This window comes from Danio rerio, chromosome 23, assembly GCF_052040795.2.
Source record: "Danio rerio strain M-AB ecotype USA chromosome 23, GRCz13ab, whole genome shotgun sequence".
NCBI classification, from domain to species: domain Eukaryota; kingdom Metazoa; phylum Chordata; class Actinopteri; order Cypriniformes; family Danionidae; genus Danio; species Danio rerio.
In genome coordinates this window covers 34,774,383-34,797,209 of record NC_141043.1, presented here as the reverse complement: position 1 = coordinate 34,797,209, position 22,827 = coordinate 34,774,383, and the positions used below count along the sequence as shown (strand labels likewise).

General features: G+C 34.6%; 2 protein-coding genes across 2 annotated transcripts in view; both read left to right on the top strand.

Annotated features, from left to right (window-relative positions):
• Positions 1-4,328, top strand: part of hbs1l (HBS1-like translational GTPase) — a 43,018-nt gene extending 38,690 nt beyond the window's left edge. The window contains 5 exon segments of the mRNA NM_001308548.1: positions 1-91; positions 267-375; positions 501-601; positions 2,725-2,869; positions 2,961-4,328. Of these exon segments, the coding sequence (NP_001295477.1) occupies positions 1-91; positions 267-375; positions 501-601; positions 2,725-2,869; positions 2,961-2,972 (458 nt within the window). The 3' untranslated portion in view covers positions 2,973-4,328.
• Positions 4,329-11,848: 7,520 nt separating this feature from the next.
• Positions 11,849-22,258, top strand: aldh8a1 (aldehyde dehydrogenase 8 family, member A1). The gene is given in 8 exon segments (NM_001004540.1): positions 11,849-12,062; positions 12,673-12,820; positions 15,314-15,469; positions 15,570-15,719; positions 16,835-17,091; positions 19,135-19,296; positions 21,706-22,101; positions 22,104-22,258. Coding segments are annotated over 8 exon segments (1,461 nt in total). The 5' UTR covers positions 11,849-11,924; the 3' UTR covers positions 22,158-22,258.
• Positions 22,259-22,827: the final 569 nt, after the last annotated feature.

Genomic DNA, 22,827 nt, shown 5'->3' with positions numbered 1-22,827 from the left:
GGATCAGTCTTCATGATGAAGCATTAGACTGGGCAGCGGCTGGTGATCATGTCAGTCTGACTGTAACAGGCATGGACATCATCAAAATAAAGTGAGTGTGTGTAGAAACACTAGCGTCGAAAGCAATCCCTTCCTTAACGTATATTATAGCAGTTTGGTTATATAATGTTTTGATTATGTAATGTTGCGTAATACATGATTAAAAACTTTCTACGGACACGGTTGATTCTGTGTAATCATGTATGTTTTCTTGCTTCTTTCTCTAGTGTTGGATGTGTATTCTGTGATCCCAAAGAGCCCATTAGAGCCTGCACGCGATTCAGAGCAAGAATCCTCCTCTTTAATATTGAACTTCCCATCACTCAGGGCTTCCCCGTGAGAAAACATTTCATCTCTCAGGCTTTTTAGATATAAATATCGTTGCATGTTACTTGTGGGTTCTTGTGCAAGTGTGTTTGCTAATATTTTGTGTATTTGGTGTGTGTGTGTCTGATTGGCAGGTCCTGTTGCATTATCAGACTGTAAGTGAACCGGCCACCATTAGGAAGTTAGTCAGTGTATTACACAAGAGCAGTGGAGAAGTTCTCAAGAAAAAACCAAAGTAAGTGGACGGATGATTCTAGAATCTAAAATGTTACATGATTTTAAGGAACAGTTTCTTTTTAAAGGGTTTTTAACAGTGCAGAAAAATGATATTGTGCATATGTATATCATATTGTGGAGAAGCCAACGCTACATATGTATTTTTTTTGTATCATGCCGCTTGGTTTTTCCATGCATGCCTTTTGCAGCAGAAAGTTGTGACTTGTGGCCAAGAATGGTTAACTATACTCAGAATTTGAACACACACGCCTGGGAAGTAGTTGAGGATTCTGTGCTTTGCTCAAGGGAATCACCTCAACCATGGGATTGAGGGTGGTGAGATTGCTGGGTATTTACTCCCAGCACCTTCAGTCTTCACAATCAACAAGCTTTCTATCAAAGGGGGCTTTCGTGTGATAACCACATACATTTAAGCCATTGTTTGTTGAAATACCTTTTTTCTGCAGTACCTTTAAAATCGCATTTACACTTCCACGTTACATAACAATGAAAATGTAAAACGTTTCAAAACAAAAACAAAAAAACACATCAGACAAATTTTGGACAAATCAGGTAGTGCAGCAACTTCAGAGCACTTGTGCAAGCTGCTCATACATCATATTCACAATGCAATTATTCTGCATGGGTATAGTAAGGAAGTTTAACAATGGACCCTTTTCACATTTCCGGGTTTCTCAGTAGCAGAATTTGTCATAGTTGGGTAAACTTAAGGTGCATTGAATGGGAGAGTACAGCAAACATATATTTTTTTACAATCCTATTTGCTGAAATAACAAAATAAAAACTCAACAATGGTGTTATCAAGACTTTCAGAAAATGGAAATAAAATCGGTGAGACCTATAATGTCAAATTTACTCTCCTGCCCCATTCACTTTGCATAACAAACGCCTCACACAAGTGGTAATTTGTTTTCTGTAATTTGATTCAAAGATGATATAATACATATAAATCTACATACTTTTCTTTTTAATTAAATATTAAAACTTTAGAGGATTTTAGATGCTAATGACGGTTAAATGTGTCATAACAGTCTTGTGAAAAAGGTTCCCTAATTACAAATTACAGTTATATTATTTACGGCTTATCTTTTTAAAATGTATCCCATGATTTAGTGGTGTAATGGATCACAAATCTCACTGTTCGCATTAGATCATTTATCATTCACGTTGGATTTGACTTGAGATCACGATCTTTTAAATTTAATAGTGCAGCTTAAACTGAATGCATTTATGCAGGCTAAAGAAGTGACAGAAAACACCTTTAATTAATAACCTAAGAAAGCATTTAGGTAGGTCCCACCACAACTTTTTCAGTCATCATTATATTTTACAGGGATGCCATTGTTTTCATACACGTAATTTGAATGACGCTGGGGGCGATCGCTCTGCCATAGTTATAAATGTTGGAACAACCTACAAAAAAAAATAAAAAATGTTAATGCTCAGGTCACGTATGTTTCGAACTTTGTGTCAACCTTAATTCGTTACAGCCCTACCATGATTTAATTTCTTCAAACAAAATGCATGTTTCTAGTTTACTTTCTATGAACCTTCCTGTTATCAGTTGAAAGCAGATAGGTTCATCTTGTGTAACCTTTATCTTTTGAGGTGCAGTTTTTGGTTCATTAGCAACATCAGGACTGCACTTTTCTGTCTCTTGAGTGTGAAATGTATGCACAGTTAAAATGAATGCTGAAGCACCTTGAAGAGAGTCAGACTATATACAGTATTGTCCTGCTGGTGGCACTAATGCACCAAAAAAAATTATGGAATAATTAACATTTTTGAATGAACTAACCCTTTAACTGGCATCACGGTGGTGCAGTGGGTGGCCTCACAGCAAGAAGGTTGCTGCTTCGAGCCCCATGTTTGCGTGGGTTTTCCCCACAGTCCAAAGACATGCACTATAGGTGAATTGGGGAAGCTGTCCCTAGTGTATGTGTGTGAATGAAAGTGTACGGGTGTTTCCCAGTGATGGGTTGCAGCTGGAAGGGCATCCGCTGTGTAAAACATATGCTGGATGAGTTGGTTGATCATTCCGCTGTGGCACACCTTGATTAATAAAGGGACTAAGCTGAAAAGAAAATGAATGAATGAACTAACCCTTTAACTGTCGTGCAGGTGTTTGAGTAAAGGACAGAATGCAGTGGTGGAGATTCAGACACAGAGACCTGTGGCTATGGAGCTTTATAAGGACTATAAAGAACTGGGGCGGTTCATGCTGAGATACGTGGGCTCCACCATCGCTGCAGGAGTGGTCACAGAGGTAAAACTAAAACACCAAATTGTTAAAAGCATACTTGATTGTACATCGTAAGATGTGATGCTTGTTAATGCCAATGTTTGTATTGTTCTAGATCAAAGAGTAAGAGCCTGTTGGAACTGGATCCTTCAGATTGTACTGACAGAAACCATCAGACTGAAGTGCAATTTCTCCCTCAGAACGTACACAAACATGAAGTGAATACACAAAGATGCCCAGCAGGCAAGCTAACAGTGAATCTAGCCTCAGCTCACGTTACATTTCACAGGCCTCGGGAGGGGAGAGTGAATGTTGGTGTTTGTTTTCTTGTAGTCATTTTTGTCTTGTTTTCAGTACAAATAAAAAAAGCATTCTTAAATCATTATGCAGTTGTTTGAGAGGCAAATTATTAAAGTTCTGAAAGATCTGTCACAATTTTGTTTGTTAAAAACATCTGCCACTAAAATCTAAATAATAAACAAGGGATTTTTCTGATCAACCCCACGTTAATATTTCCTTTGTTTTTGAAGCTTAAAGTAATTTTATTTTGTTACGTTTTAAAAAAATAAACATTACTCTCAATAAATATATCTTGATTTAAGTATGTTTAGATGTTTGTACTGGCAAACAAGACTAAAAAAAATGAAAAAGAAAATATCTTTTGATAAGTGTAAGGGAGAGAATGCTCTTTGTCTTCCTCCTCATCTTTGCAATAACAACTATAGTAATTAATCCCAAAATTCGGAATTATTTACATTCAAACCCATTTAACAACATATAAAACCACAATGTTTACCTTTAATTTACATTAGGTTGCTTCCTTTTGTTGATTTGCATCAGAAATGGAACTCTTTTAATTTTATTACTTGATATTTTATTTGGATTTTTGGCTATAATATAGCAGCACATAATTGCCATTTATATTTATTCTTCCTCCAAATAAGAGGTTTCAAGGTTAATTAGCAGAAATGGAACAGGACAGTGTGAATGAAACCTTCCCTTCAGTTTGCTGCTACTTTGTGTTTTCTTGATCATTAATGCGTCAGGGGAAAACAGGAGGATTGAAAACCAGGGAACAATTGGATATGCCGTGTATGCGGGAGAAACTCATCTGTGTGTCTGTAGTCAAACAGTAGTCACTTTAAGGACCTGATGGACACGACTCATCTGTTTTGACTTGATTATTAAGGGGTTTTAATTTAAGAGTTTTGTTTGGGTGTGTCGAAGCTGAAGATGTCTGATCCGGGGAACGCTACATCATGCGAAAAATAACAAATAAATATTGATCACTGTGGAAAACATCATTCTGTGTGTTGTTGGGCCAATAAACAAATACCTATTATTTATTGATTTTTTTTTATATTTATTTTGCCTTTTCGGAGAGTGTTTATTGTTAGACTCTAACAAAAGCATTTTCTATGCACTGTTAAACTCAACATTCAACTTTATCAAATGAAATAAAATGAGTGCAGTTAACTCAAAATTAACTGTAAGTTAATTCTACTCATTTGAAAAGAGTTTTGAACTCAGTGTTGAAGGTAATGAGTTAATTAAATACCTCATTACTTGAATGTAGTAAGTTCACAGTACTCGTATAGATTAGTTTTTTAACTTAAATGTTTTTTTTTCACCCTATTTGCATGCAATGGACAAACAGTTGCAGCCAAATTAAACTTTAGTGACAAGGCAGCACTAACAATCCAGTTTACTCTTCTAAGTGCCTTGCACGCTGGCCCTGGGTGTTCAAGGTGAACTTATTGTCAAGCCCTGATATTGTACACAAATATCACTTAAAACAAAGAAAGGGAACACACCCAAAAATCTAATTATTTTACTTTTTCTTTTTTTTTTCAAGTGTAAACCAATTGCCTTAAAATCAACAAGTTAACTTTAAAAAAGTGATTAAACCTGTTGTAATCTGAAACAGTTAGGTTAACTTGACCTTATTTTTTATAGTTAAGCACATAGTTCATTTGCTTAATAATTTTAGGACAACAGTTTTTCTAAAAATAAATTCAGAATTTAAAGTAAATTGTTAACTCTGTCAGATAAAAAAAATGCAATTTCCTTTTGTCCTGATGCTGAATACCATCCATTCCACTGATGTTTTATGAAAACTATTCAAACTCGAGCTATTCAGTGTAATATGCGACTGGGGGAAACCAAGTAATTTTCCACTTGTTTTAGAAATCATATTACAACCCCTAATTATATGTGCTGAAATGCCTCCAATATGTTTCGTTTGTGAAAATGCAGCTCTGTAATTTTCCTCTTCACAGCCTGATAATCAAAAGATTTCATAAATGCAGCTTGTTCAGAACAGATAAAGACTCACAAAGGAAGATGATGACACATTGATTTGGCCAAGCTTGCTTTAATCAGTTCACCCTCTTGCTAGTAGAGGAATGCACTGAAAAACAATAGCATGTTTTCAGTAGAAGAAAAGTAAATTGATGGTAAATATTTAACTTCAACCTCATGCATGATATGGTAATGTGACATTTTATAGCTCTTTGGTTATTGAAGTGGTTTAATTAGGCCTGTCACGATACAGCATTTTTGTTGTGCCACATGTTGTCACAGAATTTGTTGCGATAAGTGATATTAATGTCATTTTGAGATCAATTTATGCCACTGATTATATAATGATTATATCACATCATAATAATACAAATAGCCATACACTTAAAAATAGCCAACACTCTAAAATACTTATTATTCTTCAGATTATTTAGATTCTTTAATTTGCTGTAAAAGGTAAATGTTCTATAATATACACTATTAAATGTCCTATTAAGTAATGTGCAATCATACACTTAGAGACACAATGTCATAGTGAAATGGCTTTAACGTTGTTTGTGAATTTGTAAATATATAATGCTACGGCAAAAAATATTGAGGTTATCTTCAAGGATAAAACGATAAGTCGATATATTGATTATTGCAACAGGCCTAGGTTCAATCAAGATAAAATACTTGTTCTCAATTGAGCATGGCAAATAAAGTATTTGTGCTGCAGAGTTAGACCTATTACTAGTGCACTGTGGTAATCAGTCTCAAGGGTTAAAAAGCTTCAGAGAGCTTTCTGAATTACCCGCAAAGAACATTTCTGACAATTACAACTCTTTAATGCTGCCTTTGTTCTTCTTTCAGCTCACTGCTGTCTCTGATCTTTTGTTTAAATCATCCAAAGAGATTGTCTAGGATCTTTTTCTTCCTGTCATTTTCTGCATCGCTGCCTACAATGGTATTTTCACAGTATGAGTTGTCTTTTTCCTGCTTGATAATTGTCCTCATGGATGGTATTTTTCTCTACATGCGGTGGTTTGCATATTTTTTCTTTTTTTTTTATGAGAAATTAGATTTTCACCATCCACCCACTTTCCTCCATGGGTTGGTCTTTTGATTTGAAATGAACAAAGTCTGGAGTCTTTCTGCTCCTCCTCATAAAACTTTGATGATTCATTCATGAAAAATTGAAGCAATATCAAATTAGAAAATCACTTTGTAATTAAGCTACTCTGGGATGCATTTTGCTCTTCTGTTAAGTCTTTTGTCCTTGTACTTCAAATTTGTATTATTCTCTGCATTATTTTTGAAGATCCCTGTTCTGGCTCGGTAAAATATCTCATTTATTACTTCAAATATTCAAAGAGACTATTTTATTGGTCTCGCTCAATAAAGAAGGTTTATTTCAAGAAATGAAAACAGAGGCCAGCAGTGTTGCATATGAGATAAAGTGAGTGTGAAATTAGGTGTGATTGGATTTCATGCCAGTAGTGCCATCTTCTGTAAAGCAAGATGGCAGACTCCCACCAGCCATATTGGTGTTATTTAGTCTTTTTGATTTTGTTTGCGTTTCTCACAAGTTCTTAGACTCTGTTGGAGACCTCGTCACTATTATAAGTGACCAAAAAAAATTCTTAAATTGTAAACTCATAATTTTAACCAAGGCAACATAATGTCTGCTGTTCTTGTTTACTGCATATGGAAATATTTTAAATATCACCAAAATACATACATATATAGACACACACACACACACACACACACACACACACAGTTGAAGTCAGAATTATTAGCCTCCCTTTAATTTTTTTTTCTTTTTTAATTATTTCCCAAATGATGTTTAACAGAGCAAGGATATTTTCACAGTATGTCTGATAATATTTTTTCTTCTGGAGAAAGTATTATTCATTTTATTACAGCTAGAATAAAACCAGTTCTTATTTTTTTTTTTAATAGCCCCTTTAAGCTATATAAATATTTTAATACTCTACAGAACAAACTATCTTTATACAATAGTTTGCCTAATTACCCTCACCTGCCTAGTTAACCTAATTAACTAGTTAAGCCTTTAAGTGTCACTTTAAGCTGTATAGAAGTGTCTTGAAAAATATCTAGTAAAATATTATTTACTGTCATCATGGAAAAGATAAAATAAATCAGTTTCTAGAAATGAGTTATTAAAACTATTATGTTTAGAAATGTGTTGAAAAAGTTTTTCTATCTGTTAAACTCTGTTACTCTATAACATTAGAAAGATCCGACCCTTCTTATCTGAACATGCAGCTCAACTCCTTGTTCAAGCTCTTGTTCTCTCCAAATTGGACTACTGCAACTCTTTGCTAGTGGGGCTTCCAGCTAACTCTATCAAGCCTCTTCAGCTGCTCCAGAGTGCAGCAGCACGAGTGGTCTTTAATGAACCTAAAAGAGCACATGTCACTCCGCTACTCATCCGTTTGCACTGGCTGCCAGTTGCTGCTCGCATCAAATTCAAAGCTCTGATGTTTGCTTACAAAGCGATTTCAGGCTGTGCCCCTTCTTACCTGCTCTCACTTTTGCAGATCTATGTGCCCTCCAGAAACTTTCGTTCTGTGAATGAACGTCGCCTCGTGGTTCCATCCCAAAGAGGGGAGAAATCACTTTCCCGAACGCTCGCGTTCAATCTGCCCAGTTGGTGGAATGAACTCCCTAACTGCATCAGAATGGCAGAGTCACTCGCTGTTTTCAAGAAACGACTAAAAACTCAACTATTTACTCTCCACTTCACTTCCTAATCTGCAATTGCCTCTCTGGATATACCACTAACTGTACTAAAAATTAAAAAAAAAAAAAAAAAATTACTAATACTTTCCTTCTTAGACTTAACATACCTGAAACTTGCCTACAGCACTTATTCATTGTTGCTCTTATAGTTGTGTAAATTGCTTCCTTGTCCTCATTTGTAAGTCGCTTTGGATAAAAGTGTCTGCTAAATGACTAAATGTAAATGTAAATTTAAACAGAAATTGTGGAAATAAATAAACGGGGCTAATAATTCAGGGAGGCTAATAATTCTTACTTCAACTTTATGGATATGTATCTATATGTATGTATCATTTTTAAGTAGCAACACTGATTTTGCTTCGTAAAAGAATGTCAGAGATATTCGTAAATGAGAATAGTCACTAACGATGCAAAAATTTATAATTTTTTTTTATATTTTGTGTCAGTGGATGACAACTGATGCTGGCTCTGGAAACTTTCACAGTGTCCAGATAGAAATATTAGCATCTAATTTTTTTTTCAGTCCATTGTTTACAACTTCTTTCGTACAAAACTTTCAAACATTAAGTTTTACCTGTCTTTGAAGAATTGATAGACCATACAATCCTTGTTGTGCATATTTAAAATTATTATTATTTTTTTAATTCAGGGAAAACAGCAAGTAATCTGACCTGTTTTTTTTTTTTTATCTGTAACATCAGACAAATTTATTAGTCAAAATAACACTAAAATAACTGACACTGTCATAACAGGCAAAAAATACAAGGTAGTCTTAACCTGGCATTAGAAACTGCAAACCTAATAGATTAAATTCATGTTGAAAATGTGTAGATTCTATAACCTCATTTAGATGGTCAATGGTCAACTTTGGGTAAGTAAACCATTGCTTTGGTTTTATCTTAGTTTTGAAGGGCATGTGGATGTTGGATCAACATTACTTGAAGTAAGCAACGTCAATGATCATTATAGTTTCAATGCTGCTCGAAATGACGATTTTCAAGTGGACAAAATTGTAGTTTGATATACGATTTCATTTCTTTTCTTTTTTTTTAAGCAGCAGAGCTGTTTACTGGTTAATTGTTGCCAGTTTGAATTAGTCCCAACACTGCAGTATTCACAAACTTCTTTGACCTGTTAACCAGATACTTTAAAGATTCAAATGTATAAAAAGACATTCATAGCAGTCACGTTTCTGACTTGTAGATATGCGCTGCTGTGTGTGTATATTTCTGCAACTTTCCTCTCTTGACACATTTCTGTACCCTGTTTGGCTTGTTGGCTGCCTGACTGTTTCTGCCTCATCCTCCGCATTCGAGGTTGTTTGTATTCCTGTTAGAACGGAGACACTGCTCTCTCTCCTCACTGACATCTTTCCAAAACGTTCTTCCTCATAAACGTGTTCCCCAATATAAATTACAAGCAATGGGTGTTTTTCTGGTTACACCAGAGAATAAAAACTCCCACTCCAGCTCTCCAAATATACATTTCAGCTTATCATAAATACATGTGGGTATTTATGATAAGCAAGAAGGTAGCTGGTTCGAGCCTCAGCTGTGTCACATGGCATTTCTGTGTGGAGTTTGCATGTTTTCTCTGCGTAGGCATGGGTTTTTTTCAGGTGCTCCGATTTCCCCCACAAGTCCAAAGACATGGGGTACAGGTGAATTGGGTAGGCTAAATTGTTCGGAGTGTATGAGTGTGAATGAGAATGTGTTGGTGTTTCCCAGGGATGGGTTGCAGCTGGAAGGGCATCTGCTGCGTAAAACATATGCTGGATAAGTTGGCGGTTCATTCTGCTGTGGTGACCCCTGATTAATAAAGGGACTAAGCCGAAAAGAAAATGAATGAATGAATAAATGAATGAATGAATGAATAAATACATGTAACTAAATTCCTTTAGATATAATCAAAACCTTCCTATATTTTAAAGCAATTTCACGTCAATAACATTGCACTGTAAAAAAAAATGCAGGTTTTTTTAATTTATCATTTTATATATTTATTTCAATTATTTCAGGTTGTCCAAACACAAATCCATTACCTTAATGTAGCTTTAAAACAAGTAAGTTTTCCGAAAAAAATCTCCAGAAATGCCTCATTTTGTTGGCTTGAGAAAGCCAACATACTGTTATGCTAATCTGTCCTTGAAAACAAACGTATCTCCTCCTAGGCCGTTCATGCCACAAGGTCCAAATGTGGTCAAAATGTGCTTTCTACATTCAAGATTGTTGCTATATCTCCTCATGCCTATAAGACTTATTGTTTTTTCAATAAAAAATGTGAAATATTAATTTTTTATAATCCGGGCATATAAAAAAATTATACAAGCCCCAATTTTGGCCAAAAGCTGTATTTAGATGCGTTAGATTTTGTTGCTATATTTAAGGTTTATCAGACTTACAGTTTTCCAATAAATAATTTTTAAGCATTATTTTCCTTATAATATGGCAAGCCATTTTTGACTTAAACTCCATATTTTTTACTGATATGGCAAGCCATTTTTGCATGTATCACTTTCACACTTATTAAGCATTGTATTTTCAAAAAAATACGGCAAGCCATTTTTACATAATATTTATTCCCTTAGTCTCTTAATGATCAGGGTTCGCCACAACGAAATGAACCGCCAACTTATCCAGCATTTGTTTTACACAGCGAATGCCCTTCCAGCCGCAACCCAACACCAGGAATCCATAATGTTCAAGTCCAGTTTTTGACACTCATAAAGACTGTCATAGAAACATCGTGGTTGATTAAGATCACTCATATTGCCCAGAAGCTTTGATGTATCATCACTAACCTGTCAAATGTCCCCATAGCAATAAAACAGTATAACCTAGCAACCATTTAAAAAAAAACAATATCTCTGCATCAGAACATCGTAGGGACCTGGGCATTGGCTTGTTTGACTCATGCTAGCAAATGGGACTTCCTGTGTACTATGCATGGTAACAATGATAATGGAAGCCAAGTGCTAATAATGATTAGCTACATGCTATGAATGATTATCTAAATGCAATAACATATGCTAGAAATGCCTACTAAGTATTAGCATTTGATCAAAAATGTACACGAGCATTGCCATTTAGCAACTGCTTAGCAACCAGCTAACAATGCCATAATTGTTTTAGCAACTGCTTAGCAACCACTTAGCAACCGCCACCGTGCTTCCTGCCAACTGCCATTCCTAGTCCTAGCGCAATCACTTTGGCTTTCTCAAGCCAACATCAAAGTTTATCAATAAACTTTAGGTTCTAGTTTCAAATTATTTTAGTAGTAGTTTGAATAAGCAGTAAAGTGTGTGTGTGTGTGTGTGTGTGTGTGTACTCTTTACTGTATGTTTGATCAAATTAAAACTACGCTGTAAAAATGATATGATCAATTGGTCCTGACAGCATATGTTTTTAGGTCATTGTAGCTTATTAAAGTTAATCACGTTCTAACTTAATTTTTCACGTTGCTCAAGCTGTTTTAAGTTAGTTTAACATAAAATAAGTTCAATAAACTCATAAGCTTAATTTAATTCAGCTTAAAATTTTAAGGCAACCACGATTTCTTTGCAGTGTATGTTCGTGAACAGAATAAACTTACTTCAAATCTTTAGAAATATAATGTTTTAAACGTTTGGCTGGTAGTTTATTTTATTTTTTGCCATTTTATTAAAATGTATCCAACAGTCAAGTTATTATTTTGTAGAGTTCATTTTAAAAGCATTAAACAGTCGTCATTGTCAGGATTAAATATTTAACTCGAGGCTAACATTCTGTTTTCACAGAATTGTGAATATTATCTCACCACCATCAGCAAGTTAAGGTCTTTTAATATCCAACTCATGCTCTAATTAATGAGTGGCGTATCTGCTGGAGAAGCCGTTTAGTTTTCTTTTACAACCTATCATTTAGTTGAGTAAACATATTGCAAAAGAGTCTGGCGAAAGCTCATATGCAACACCGTGCTGAGTGCAGCGCAAAACTTTCAGATCCTCCTTTTGTTTGCCAAACTTGATTTTTTTTATCTAATATTTTTCGCGATGTCAAAAGACATGAAATATCTAGTGCTGGAAAACTACATCGGTGGGAAGTTTGTGCCATGTTCCAAGCTGATCGACTCTTTCGACCCGTCAACAGGAGAAGTTTATTGCAAAGTTCCAGACAGTGGAGCTGAAGAGGTGAGTTTATTTTGTATTATTCTCTTTTATGTTTAAGTTGATCCTCAATGATGTCAGTTGTGCATGATCAAGTACTCTCGCTTTCACCATAGAGATTCTATTGAAATTAGTTGAACATTTTCACCTGTTTCTAGTGTAGAGAATCATTGCAGTCTCCCATTTAATGAATATGTAACCAGTCACGCCATTGTTTGGCTTAAGACACAAATTCCAGGTATGTTCGGAGTAAAGACACTTGATGAAGTACCTTTGGTCTCGTATATTTCTCCCTGTAAACACGTTGGTCATAAAAAAGGGAAACAATCAGGTGGGCAGATGCTCAAGGTCCAGAGTTTAATTATTAAACAAGCTAAAGCTCATGCCAAAAGAACTTGTCTGGGTCAGTGGAGCAGAATAGAGAGTGTGTTTGAAATCCACTTATTTGGGCTGTATTGTGTTTCCTATTTTTAATTGTTTTCCTTTCATCTTTAATATATTTAATAATGCTCACAATGACGGAATTTACTAACATTTCACACTCTAAGATAAATAATTTCCTCTACAAACTAATGCATCATCTCTTATTTGTTGAACTTTATAAGTGAGTTAAATATTTTCTCAATGCTCATAGGTGAATGCTGCAGTGAGGGCAGCTAAAGAGGCCTTTCCGGATTGGTCGGCTAAAAGCCCAGCTGATAGATCCAAAGTGCTGAATAAACTGGCAGACCTGATAGAGGCTCGACTGGAGGAGTTTGTTCAGGCCGAGTCTAAAGACCAGGGTAAAAATGCACTGTAATGCGGTACTATTGTACAGGGTACACTAAATGAGTCATACTATATAAGGACTCACGGCTGCACAATAGACCAAAGGTAGACAGAATTTAAGCGATTCAGCAATGTAGTCTTCACTTTTTAAATGCTTTTTTCAGTAGGATATACTGAGAGCAGATGTCTGATGTTTATTTTATATAATTAATTTTATGCATGTATGTACAGTTAAAGTCAGAATTATTAGCCCCCCCTGAATTATTAGACCGCTTGTTTATTTTTTCCTCAAATTCTGTTTAACAGAGAGAAGATTTTTAAACACATTTCTTAACATAATAGTTTTAATAACTTATCTCTAATAATGGATTTATTTTCTCCTTACCATGATGACAGTAAATAATATTTGACTAGATATTTTTCAAGACACTTCTATACAGCTTAAAGTGACATTTAAAGGCTTACTTAGGTTAATTAAGGTAACTAGGCAAGTTAGGGTAATTAGGCAAGTTATTGTATAACCATGGGTTGTTCTGTAGACTATCGAGAAAAAATATAGCTTAAAGAGACTAATAATTCTGTCCCTAAAATAGTGTTTAAAAAAATTAAAACTGCTTTTATTCTAACTGAAATAAAACAAACACAACTTTTTCCAGAAGAAAAAATATTATCAGAAATACTGTGAAAATTTCCTTGCTCTGTTAAACACCATTCGGAAAATATAAAAAAAAAAGAAGAAAAAAAATTGAAGGGGGCTAATAATTCTGACTTCAACTGTATGTTTCCGTGTGTATATACAGTCAAGCCTGAAATTATTCATACCCCTGGCAAATTCTGATTTTTTTTGTTCAAATGTAAATAAAAGCTGATAAATGCCTCCTTTACATCGTCTTAAAACCTTTTGGCATAAGCCTTTGTCATTTTGGTCAAAAAGCTACTTTCTGGTTGTATAAAAGTAACTTTAAGTCAGAATTAACCAGGGGTATGAATAATATTAGACTTTACTGTATATGGATTATAATGGTTGCCAAAATTATTAGAAAACTGGCCATATTATTTATGAGGTTTCAGTTATTTTCATTCTAAAAACAAGCTAGACTTATTTCACTGATAATGTGAAACAAACTATGTTCCTGTACAGGAAAGAAAAGGCTTCAATTGCAGAAGGCATGGGATAACATTAGTGTTAAAGTTCTCAGTAAATATATTGACACTATGCCAGAGAGATGTGCTGCTGTAACTGCTGCAAAAGATGGACATACAATGCCAAGTATTAAAGTTAAAAGTGGATAAAAACATCAGTTAATATTTATCGCAGCAGCCATCTGCATGTTTCATGAAAATGAGGAAATAAAATCCTGTTTTGAAGGGAAGAAAGGTCAACATTTCCAGATCTGTCAGCTGTTTTAATCACTTTGTCCACTACTGTGGGACTGTTGCGAAAAGACAGGACTGATCCCTGCTGTAATGCTGTTTATTTTTTTGTCAATTTTATTGACCCTATCATCCAAATGTCCCAGCAGAAATCAATGACCATTTTCCAGTCTTCTGTTGTCCAAAATTGGTGACAGAACTGTCACTTGCTGAATATTTTCTTTCTCATACCGTTTTTATAAACCCTAAAGATGGTCATTCATGAAAGTTTTTGAAATGCTCAGAGCAGCCTGTGGCAAAACCAACCTCACCACATCCAAATTCGCAAAGAATTAGTTCATACAAAAATGTATATTTGTTATTAATTACTTACCCTCATGTAGGTTGAGTCGCTTTTGTTTGTCTTCAGAACACAAACTAAGATATTTTTGATGCAACCAGAGACCTCTCTGACACCTCTTTAGACAACAATGGTCTCGAGAAATTTAAAGTCCAGAAAAGAACATTGTCAAAACCATTGTCAAAATATTTAATGTGACTTTATTGGTTTAACTTGAATCACATGAAGTGCCAAGAAAACATTTGTGTTCCAAAAAAATGAATAAAACTACTTTTTTGAATAAAACTACTGTTTTCTCTTCCTCAAGTTCGCTACGGGCATTATGATATATCGCCATTAGATTTAGCAGCACAACGTCCAAGCGTAGGTTATTTCATATAGTAAATGGCCACCATGACCTAATGCCAGAGACATAAGCAAACAAAGTTATGAACTAATCCTTTAAATCACCTTTCTTTCCCATTCCGATGTTCAACTTACACAGTTGTCTAGTCAATGGTTTTCAACCAAATTCCTAGAGAATCGCAGCTCTACATATTTTCCATGTCTCCTTAACTAAACACACCTGATTCATATCATCAGCTCAGACTGATAGACCTGTAATTGGTATGACGGACAAAGTAGACATCAAAACATGCAGTATTGATGATCCACCAGAAAGGTGGTTGAGAAACACTGATCTGGAACACAAGTACGTGCATAAATGCATTGAATTGCCGTCATGTGATTGGTTGATTATGTGTGCCTCTATGGCTCTTAAAGCAAGAAATTTTATCTTTTTTTTTTCTTTTAGGGAAGACTATCACTTTTGCCCGAAATGTGGACATTCCCCGATCAGCATACAACTTCCGTTTTTTTGCCTCGTCCGTCCTGCATCACACTAATGACTGCAGTCAGATGGATCACATGGGCTGTCTCAATTATACAATCCGCTGTCCTGTAGGAGTGGGTATGTGTCAGTCTATTAATACACTATTATTACTCTGTACTATAAATCACCCATTTTCATATGCTTCATATACGTTAAGTTATTGTTTCCTTGTCTATAGCTGGTCTGATAAGTCCATGGAATCTGCCACTGTACCTCCTTACCTGGAAAATCGCCCCGGCTGTTGCTACGGGTAATACTGTTGTGGCAAAACCCAGTGAAATGACTTCAGTTACCGCCTGGATGATGTGTCAGCTGTTAGAGGAAGCTGGTGAGTGATGCTAATATCGTGTGCTAATATCGGCATACTTGTAGGTAAAATCTTGTAGGTAAAATCAGCAAAAATTTGACATTGTTCAACTATTTATTCTTTTGCGTCTCTTACAAATACACCTATTTACAAGTGCAGTTTGACCAAATGCATAAATAAATACCTAATGAAAATGCTAAGATGCACATAAAAACAAAAAACTGAGTTGGATTAAATTTACTAAATAAATTCCAGCATGTGCATCAAATAATTCATGTTATTTTGTTTTAACACATCAGATGATTTAAAAAAAAAACCTTTATGACTCTGAACTGGTGGCACAAGGTATGATTTGAATGGACAAACCAGCAGACGACCACATTGCACAGCACCTGAATTGCTGTTTTGGTCCTTCTAAAATCCCCTAGCAAGTCAGTCATCAAAGTGGTTCAGTAATATTACCTCCACTGAATATTTGGCACCAGTTTATCAGTGATGATTTAGTTCTCTTTAACTTTTAAAACAATTACAAACACAGAAGTTTTATAAAATCAAATATCATTGCATTTAGCACCTCTGTATTCAAATAAGTATATTCACATTTATATTTTAGATTTACTCAGTCATTCACCACAATAAGTTAAACCAAAGAACAGAGCTGTGATTTTGAGGTAACGGGTTGTTTATTTTCAGATGTCAAATGAAATTTGACATAATTAGAGCAAAAACACTGACAATTCCCATTTTTACCATAAGAGTAATAATGAAGAAATTCTAGTGAACTGGTGCTAATTAACCTGGAAGAGGACATGTGTTCTTGTTTCCAAAAATCACAGCTATTAGTTGAGTACTGTATCAGAGATTCTCCAAAACTACTCCAAAACACACATCACCCATGTTACTATGAGTCAGTTTTTTTTTTTTTGTTAATATTTTGAGAGAAAGTTCAATTGGTTGAACAAAATTATATTTTTTTCATAACTTTCTCTGATCATGTTTACCAAGGCTGCTTATATTAGTTAAAGGGATTGTATGTCATCCTTTCTTGGTGTACATTACCATATTTGTCTTTCTTTTACTGCATGCATTTTACGTGAGTTTCTACTCTATGTAATACATGTGTTGGCACCTTCTAGGCTTTCCACCTGGAGTGGTCAACATCGTCTTTGGGACAGGTCCTCGTGCAGGTGATGCTTTGGTTTCTCACCCTGATGTACCCTTGATCTCATTTACGGGTAGCACGGCTACAGCGAGACTGATCACTGAACGCAGCGCACCGCACTGTAAGAAGCTTTCACTGGAACTTGGTGGGAAAAACCCGGCAATTATATTTGCTGATGCAGACATGGAGCAATGCATCAGCACTACTGTACGCTCCAGCTTCTCCAATCAGGTGAGCTCATGCACAGATTGACCAATCACGTTAGGATTTCATTAGGTAATCACAATCATGCAACTTGCACTGCCTTTTTCTGTGTGTGTATATTTTAGGTCACACTCTACAAAGAGATTTTAGAGAAAAAGATTTTATTAGTAAATGCAAGTCAAAGCATTTAATAGTAATGAACATTACTTGTACTGTATTTATTAATCATAGTTTAACATTTACTAATTCATTATTTATTGATCTTATTTTAACATTTATTAAAATCCATATTTATGCGTGTTAATATAATACAACCTTATTGTAAAGTGTTACCATATTTTAAAATACAATAGACACTGATGTATAATGTATGACCAGCATTATTTGTATATTTTTTATGACATTCTACCAGAAATGTACATTTTCACTTATGAAAAATGTGACAGGGCCTGACTTAAGCTTGTCATCATACAATTCAATGATAGAACACATCCGTAAACACTGTCAGCTTCTCCTCCATCAAATTATTTCACTTCAGAGTCATAGCCTTAAGCGTGTATTGCACACATTTGATGTTAAATTTAATGCAAAAGTGACAGGACTGACTAAAACATGAGGACAATTGTAAATTGATTTGTATTATATATTTGTAGTTTTTATTTGTAAAACATATTTATAATTTCATGTTTTAAATCAATTGATGTGAATGATAACAACTTTAACTTGCTATTTCTGAAGTATTTTCTAAAAAACAGTTTTAATATATATAACAAAACTATTAAAGCTGTTGGTTTAGTTGGGCTGAGGACAAGGACAATAACAAGTGTTTTTTAATGAAGAAACAAAATCTGAGAACCAAAAGAGTGATATATTCCTTTAAAAAACAACAAATTTTAGACATTTTTGGGATTAAATATTTTTATTCACTGTATTTATGTTTTTATTTCAGGTACAGATAATGTACATTCTGGTAATATGTCCTTAATAGTGTTGAATACTTCTTTTAATTATTGTTTTTTTTTCTATTAAATGAAATAATTAGGTCACTTATTTTCTAAAATACATGGTAGTCCTTTTGATTTATTTACATTTTAGTTTTAAATACCTCCCATAAGTAATAAAAGAAGGTAGATTTTCGTAGAAGTAAAAAAGTTATAAGAGTGAAATACAAACTTTATTTCTTTTTTTATTTTAATTTACATCACTAGTTCAAAATACAATTCTCATCTTGCCTTATGACTGTTTAATGTTATTATCATGAATTAAACTAATACCTATTTTAAAAATTATTTGAAAATTGACTAAAAGTTAATTCTACTCATTTGAAAAGAGTTTTGAACTCAGTGTTGAAGCTAATGAGTAATTAAATGCCTTATTACTTTAACTTAAATGAAGTTCACAGTACTCATATAGATTAGTTTTTAACTCAAATGGTTTGTAATGATCGGTTTCCTCAAGTGGTTTGAGTTGCCTTAACTTATTGGGTTTTACAGTACTCAGTTGGTTTGAGTTTCTACATTTATTGGGTTTTACTGTGCTCAAGTTGCTTCGTTTACTCAAATTGAGTAAGTTCACAGTACTCATTAAGATTAATTTTTGAACTTAAATGGTTTGTTGCAATCGGTTTCCTCAAATGGTTTGAGTTACCTTAACTTTTTGGGTTTTACAGTGTACATACTGTACATATCAACACAAGAAGGACATTTAAATAAGAGTAAAATAAAGTTAACAATACAATTCTGAAATTTATTGTTGATAAGATCATTACTGTTTATGTCATAAGTTTTTCACATTTTATTTGTCTCAAACTAATTGAGATGACTTTATGTAATTCCCTTTCTCGCCACTCTGTGGTGCTCAAAATACATATTTTGTTAATCCAGCTACGTACACTATGTTCCCAAAACTCTCTCTCTCTTTCTCTCTCAGGCCTACATTCACATTACTCACACAGACACATCATCATCACTGTGCTAATATTTAAACTGTATCCTCATAATTCACACAGCTCAATAATAGTTGTGAGATTTACTCAACATCTCATTTGCATGTTCTTCTCCACTCTCTCAGGGTGAGATCTGCCTGTGTACCAGCCGCATCTTTGTGGAGCGGAGCATTTACTCAGAATTCCTCACTCGTTTTGTGGAGGCGACTCGTCGGTGGAAAACCGGGGTTCCTTCAGACCCCTCAAATGACAATGGAGCACTCATTAGCAAAGAACATCTGCAGAAGGTACGGTAATAATCACACACGCAATCCTATTGATACTACATGCTTTCTGTATATGATATGATATCTACACAACCAGTTAAAAGTTTGGGATAAGTAAAAATAATATATATGAACATTATTATAAAATATGTAATATTATTGTAATTTAAAATAACTGTTTTCATATAGAAAGTAGTTTAAAATGTGAATTATTCCTCTGGTTTAAATTGAGTTGATTTTTCAGTAGGTCTATCATTACTCCAGTCTTGAGTGTCACATGATAATAAATCATAAATCATCCCAATAAGATGCTTTGCTCTTTAGGAAACTCTTGCTCTTTTGTTATTATTTCATAAACATTTCTGTTGTGTTGCTTAATATATTATAGAATCTTTTTTTAATTAGGAAATAGAAGAATATAGGAAATTGTAAGACATATAAGGAAATAAATAGTGTTGGTCTTTTCATAAAATAATTCTAAAAAGTAATATATATCACAGTTTTCAGGAAATTATGATGCAGGGAAAATTGTTTTCAGCATTGAGAATTATAAACAAATTTTTAACGATGGAGTTAGAATAATAATTGATCATATTGGATGACACAACTGTAGATGATGTTTTCTGAAAGATCTTGTGACACTAAAGTAAATTCAGCCTTGAAATACAGGAATAAATAACATTTTAAACTACATTCTGTGAGAACATTAGGTCCCACTTTATATTAATTGGCCATTACTAATATGTACGTGCATACAAAAATAAATACAACATACTTACTGTGTTCGTAATCTATTGCTTAACACTTCTAGTGCTCTTGAAGTGGGATACAATCAGGGTTAGGGCCAGCTTTGGTGGTATGAGTTGGTTTAAGGGATGGTTTAAAAATGCTGAGTCCACACAATTCCTTCATGTTGTCCCAAAACAAATCGATTAAGTTAACTTAATTGGTTTAAAAAATTTAGTTGGATTAAACATAAAACAATTAAGAATTATGTTGTTTCATTTTAATTAAATAGTTTGAACAAGCAACAAAACCATTATTGATTGAGTACAAAAGTAATCGCAAGAAATTAATTACAGATTACAGGCATGTATTTAATCAGTCATAAGTAAAAATGTGTTTACACAACAAATACATTGTACCAAATGATTAATTTAGGTGTAGGTACATATTAGTTAAGTGCACCTAGAATAAAGTTGAATCTAAATTTTTTTTTCTAAATTGTGGCAATTTGCACAGCCATATCACCCTGCAACCCAAGACCGTTTGCTCACTGAAGCTAAGCAGGGCTGAGCCTGCTCAGTACCTAGATGGGAGCCCACATGGAAAAACTAGGCTGCTGCCGGAAGTGGTATTAATGAGGACAGCAGGGGGCGCTCAACCTGCGGTCTGTGTGATTTCTAATGCCCCAGTATAGTGAAGGGGACAATACACTGTCAGTGAATGCCGTCTTTTGGATGAGACACTAAACTGAGGTCCTGACTCGCTGTGGTCATAAAACATCCCATGGCACCGTTGTCCTGTGGCTGCCACCGCATCATCCCATGGATGCTGTACACTGGTGGAAGTGTGGAGAGACCCACCGCGCCTCATGATTGTGAAGTGCTTTGGGTGCATAGCCATACATAATAAATGCAATATATCAGTAAACATTACAATATTTCATAATACCACTTTATTTTATCAAATAAATAATAAATAAATAAGATAAATTCAGCCATGGTTAGCAGAATAGGATTCCTTTTTAAACAATTAAATTTTCTAGATCCCAAACTCTTGACTGATGTACTGTTGAAGTCAGAATTATTAGCCCCCTTTGAAATTTTTTTCTCTCTCTCTCTTTTTTTTTTTATATTTCCCAAACAATGTTGAACCGCAAAGTAATTTTCAGTTTGTCTGATAATATTTTTTACTTGTGGAGAAATTATTTGTTTTATTTTGACTAGAATAAAAGAATTTTTTAATTTTTTAAACACCATTTTAAGGTCAATATTATTAGCCCCTTTATTCTATTTTTTTTCGATAGTCTACAGAACAAACCATCGTTATACAATAACTTGCCTATTTACCCTAACCTTCCTAGTTAACCTAATTAACCTAGTTAAGCCTTTAAATGTCCCTTCAAGTTGTATACAATAGTCCTGAAAAATATCTAGTTAAATATTGTTTACTGTCATCATGACAAAGATAAAATAAATCAGTTATTAGAAATGAGTTATTAAAACTATTATATTTAGAAATGTGTTTAAAAAATCTACTCTCTGTTATACAGAAAATTGAGAAAAATAAACAGGGATGCTAATAATTCAGGGGGGCTAATAATTCTGAATTCAACTGTATATGAAGAAACCAATCAACAAGATTTCAAGATTTTCCGTTTTAAAAAAGCATCTCTAAAGCATCTAAAGTGTTTGTCTACTCCTATAGGTCAAAGGTTACATTACGTTGGCCCTTGCGGAGGGTGCACAGGTGCATTGTGGAGAAGGTGTGGACAAACTTGCCCTTCCACAGCAAAACATCGGTGGTTACTTCATGTTGCCCACCATCATCTCCGGAGTCAAAGATTCCTCCGCACTGATGCAGGAAGAGATTTTCGGTCCCGTAACCTGCGTGACGCCCTTCGATGAAGAAGAGGAAGTGATATCACGAGCAAACAATGTCCGCTATGGTTTGTCCGCCACAGTCTGGTCCCGAGATGTCGGGCGCGTGCACAGGGTTGCTAGGAAACTGCAGGCTGGGTTAGTGTGGACCAATTGCTGGCTGGTCAGAGATTTAAACCTGCCGTTTGGTGGCATGAAGCACTCTGGGATTGGTCGAGAGGGGGGAAAGACTCCTACCACTTCTTCACTGAGGTTAAATCTGTAACCGTCAAACACTGACATGGATGAAGCGGTGATAGTGAGTCATGTGTCACTCGAAATTATATAGAGGAAGCAATCAGGGTTGTTATGATTGCGAATAAAGTTTATGAGGAAATCAGGAAAGTGCTTCATTGTGTTTTTGGTGAGTCATTTCAATGCTGATGAATTGCGTGGTCTGTGGTGCATTTTAGGACACTAAAGGATTTAGCTTTCTTTGAGTTTGGGTAGCTTAGAGACAGGATTGAGAATTAAATTTTTGTTGTTTTATTAAACTTCCTTAGGAGCAATAAAAAGATGCAAATGGGCATTTTCAATCAGAATATAGCACTGTATTGAATTGAATCTAAAAAGCAAAGAGCAGATAATTTGATTTTCGGAAGGTTTTTTTTCTTGTTAAATCTGTAAATTGGTTGCTGACTTGGATATTTCCAATTTTTTTTTATTATTTTGGAGTTTCACTTAATCTATGTATTCTAATTTTAAAATTGAAAAAAACTGATTATTTTAATATTTTTTTCAAGGATTTTACGTTTATCGTATAGGACAGTAGAGAGAATTAGCAGGAATGTGTGGAGAGCAGAGAGAGGATCGGCATAGGAGTTTGAGGCGGGAATTGTACTCGGGTCGCCGTGAGCACCAGAGTGCATGTGTTGTTGCACGCCATTGGCACCGACAAACTAATTACTTT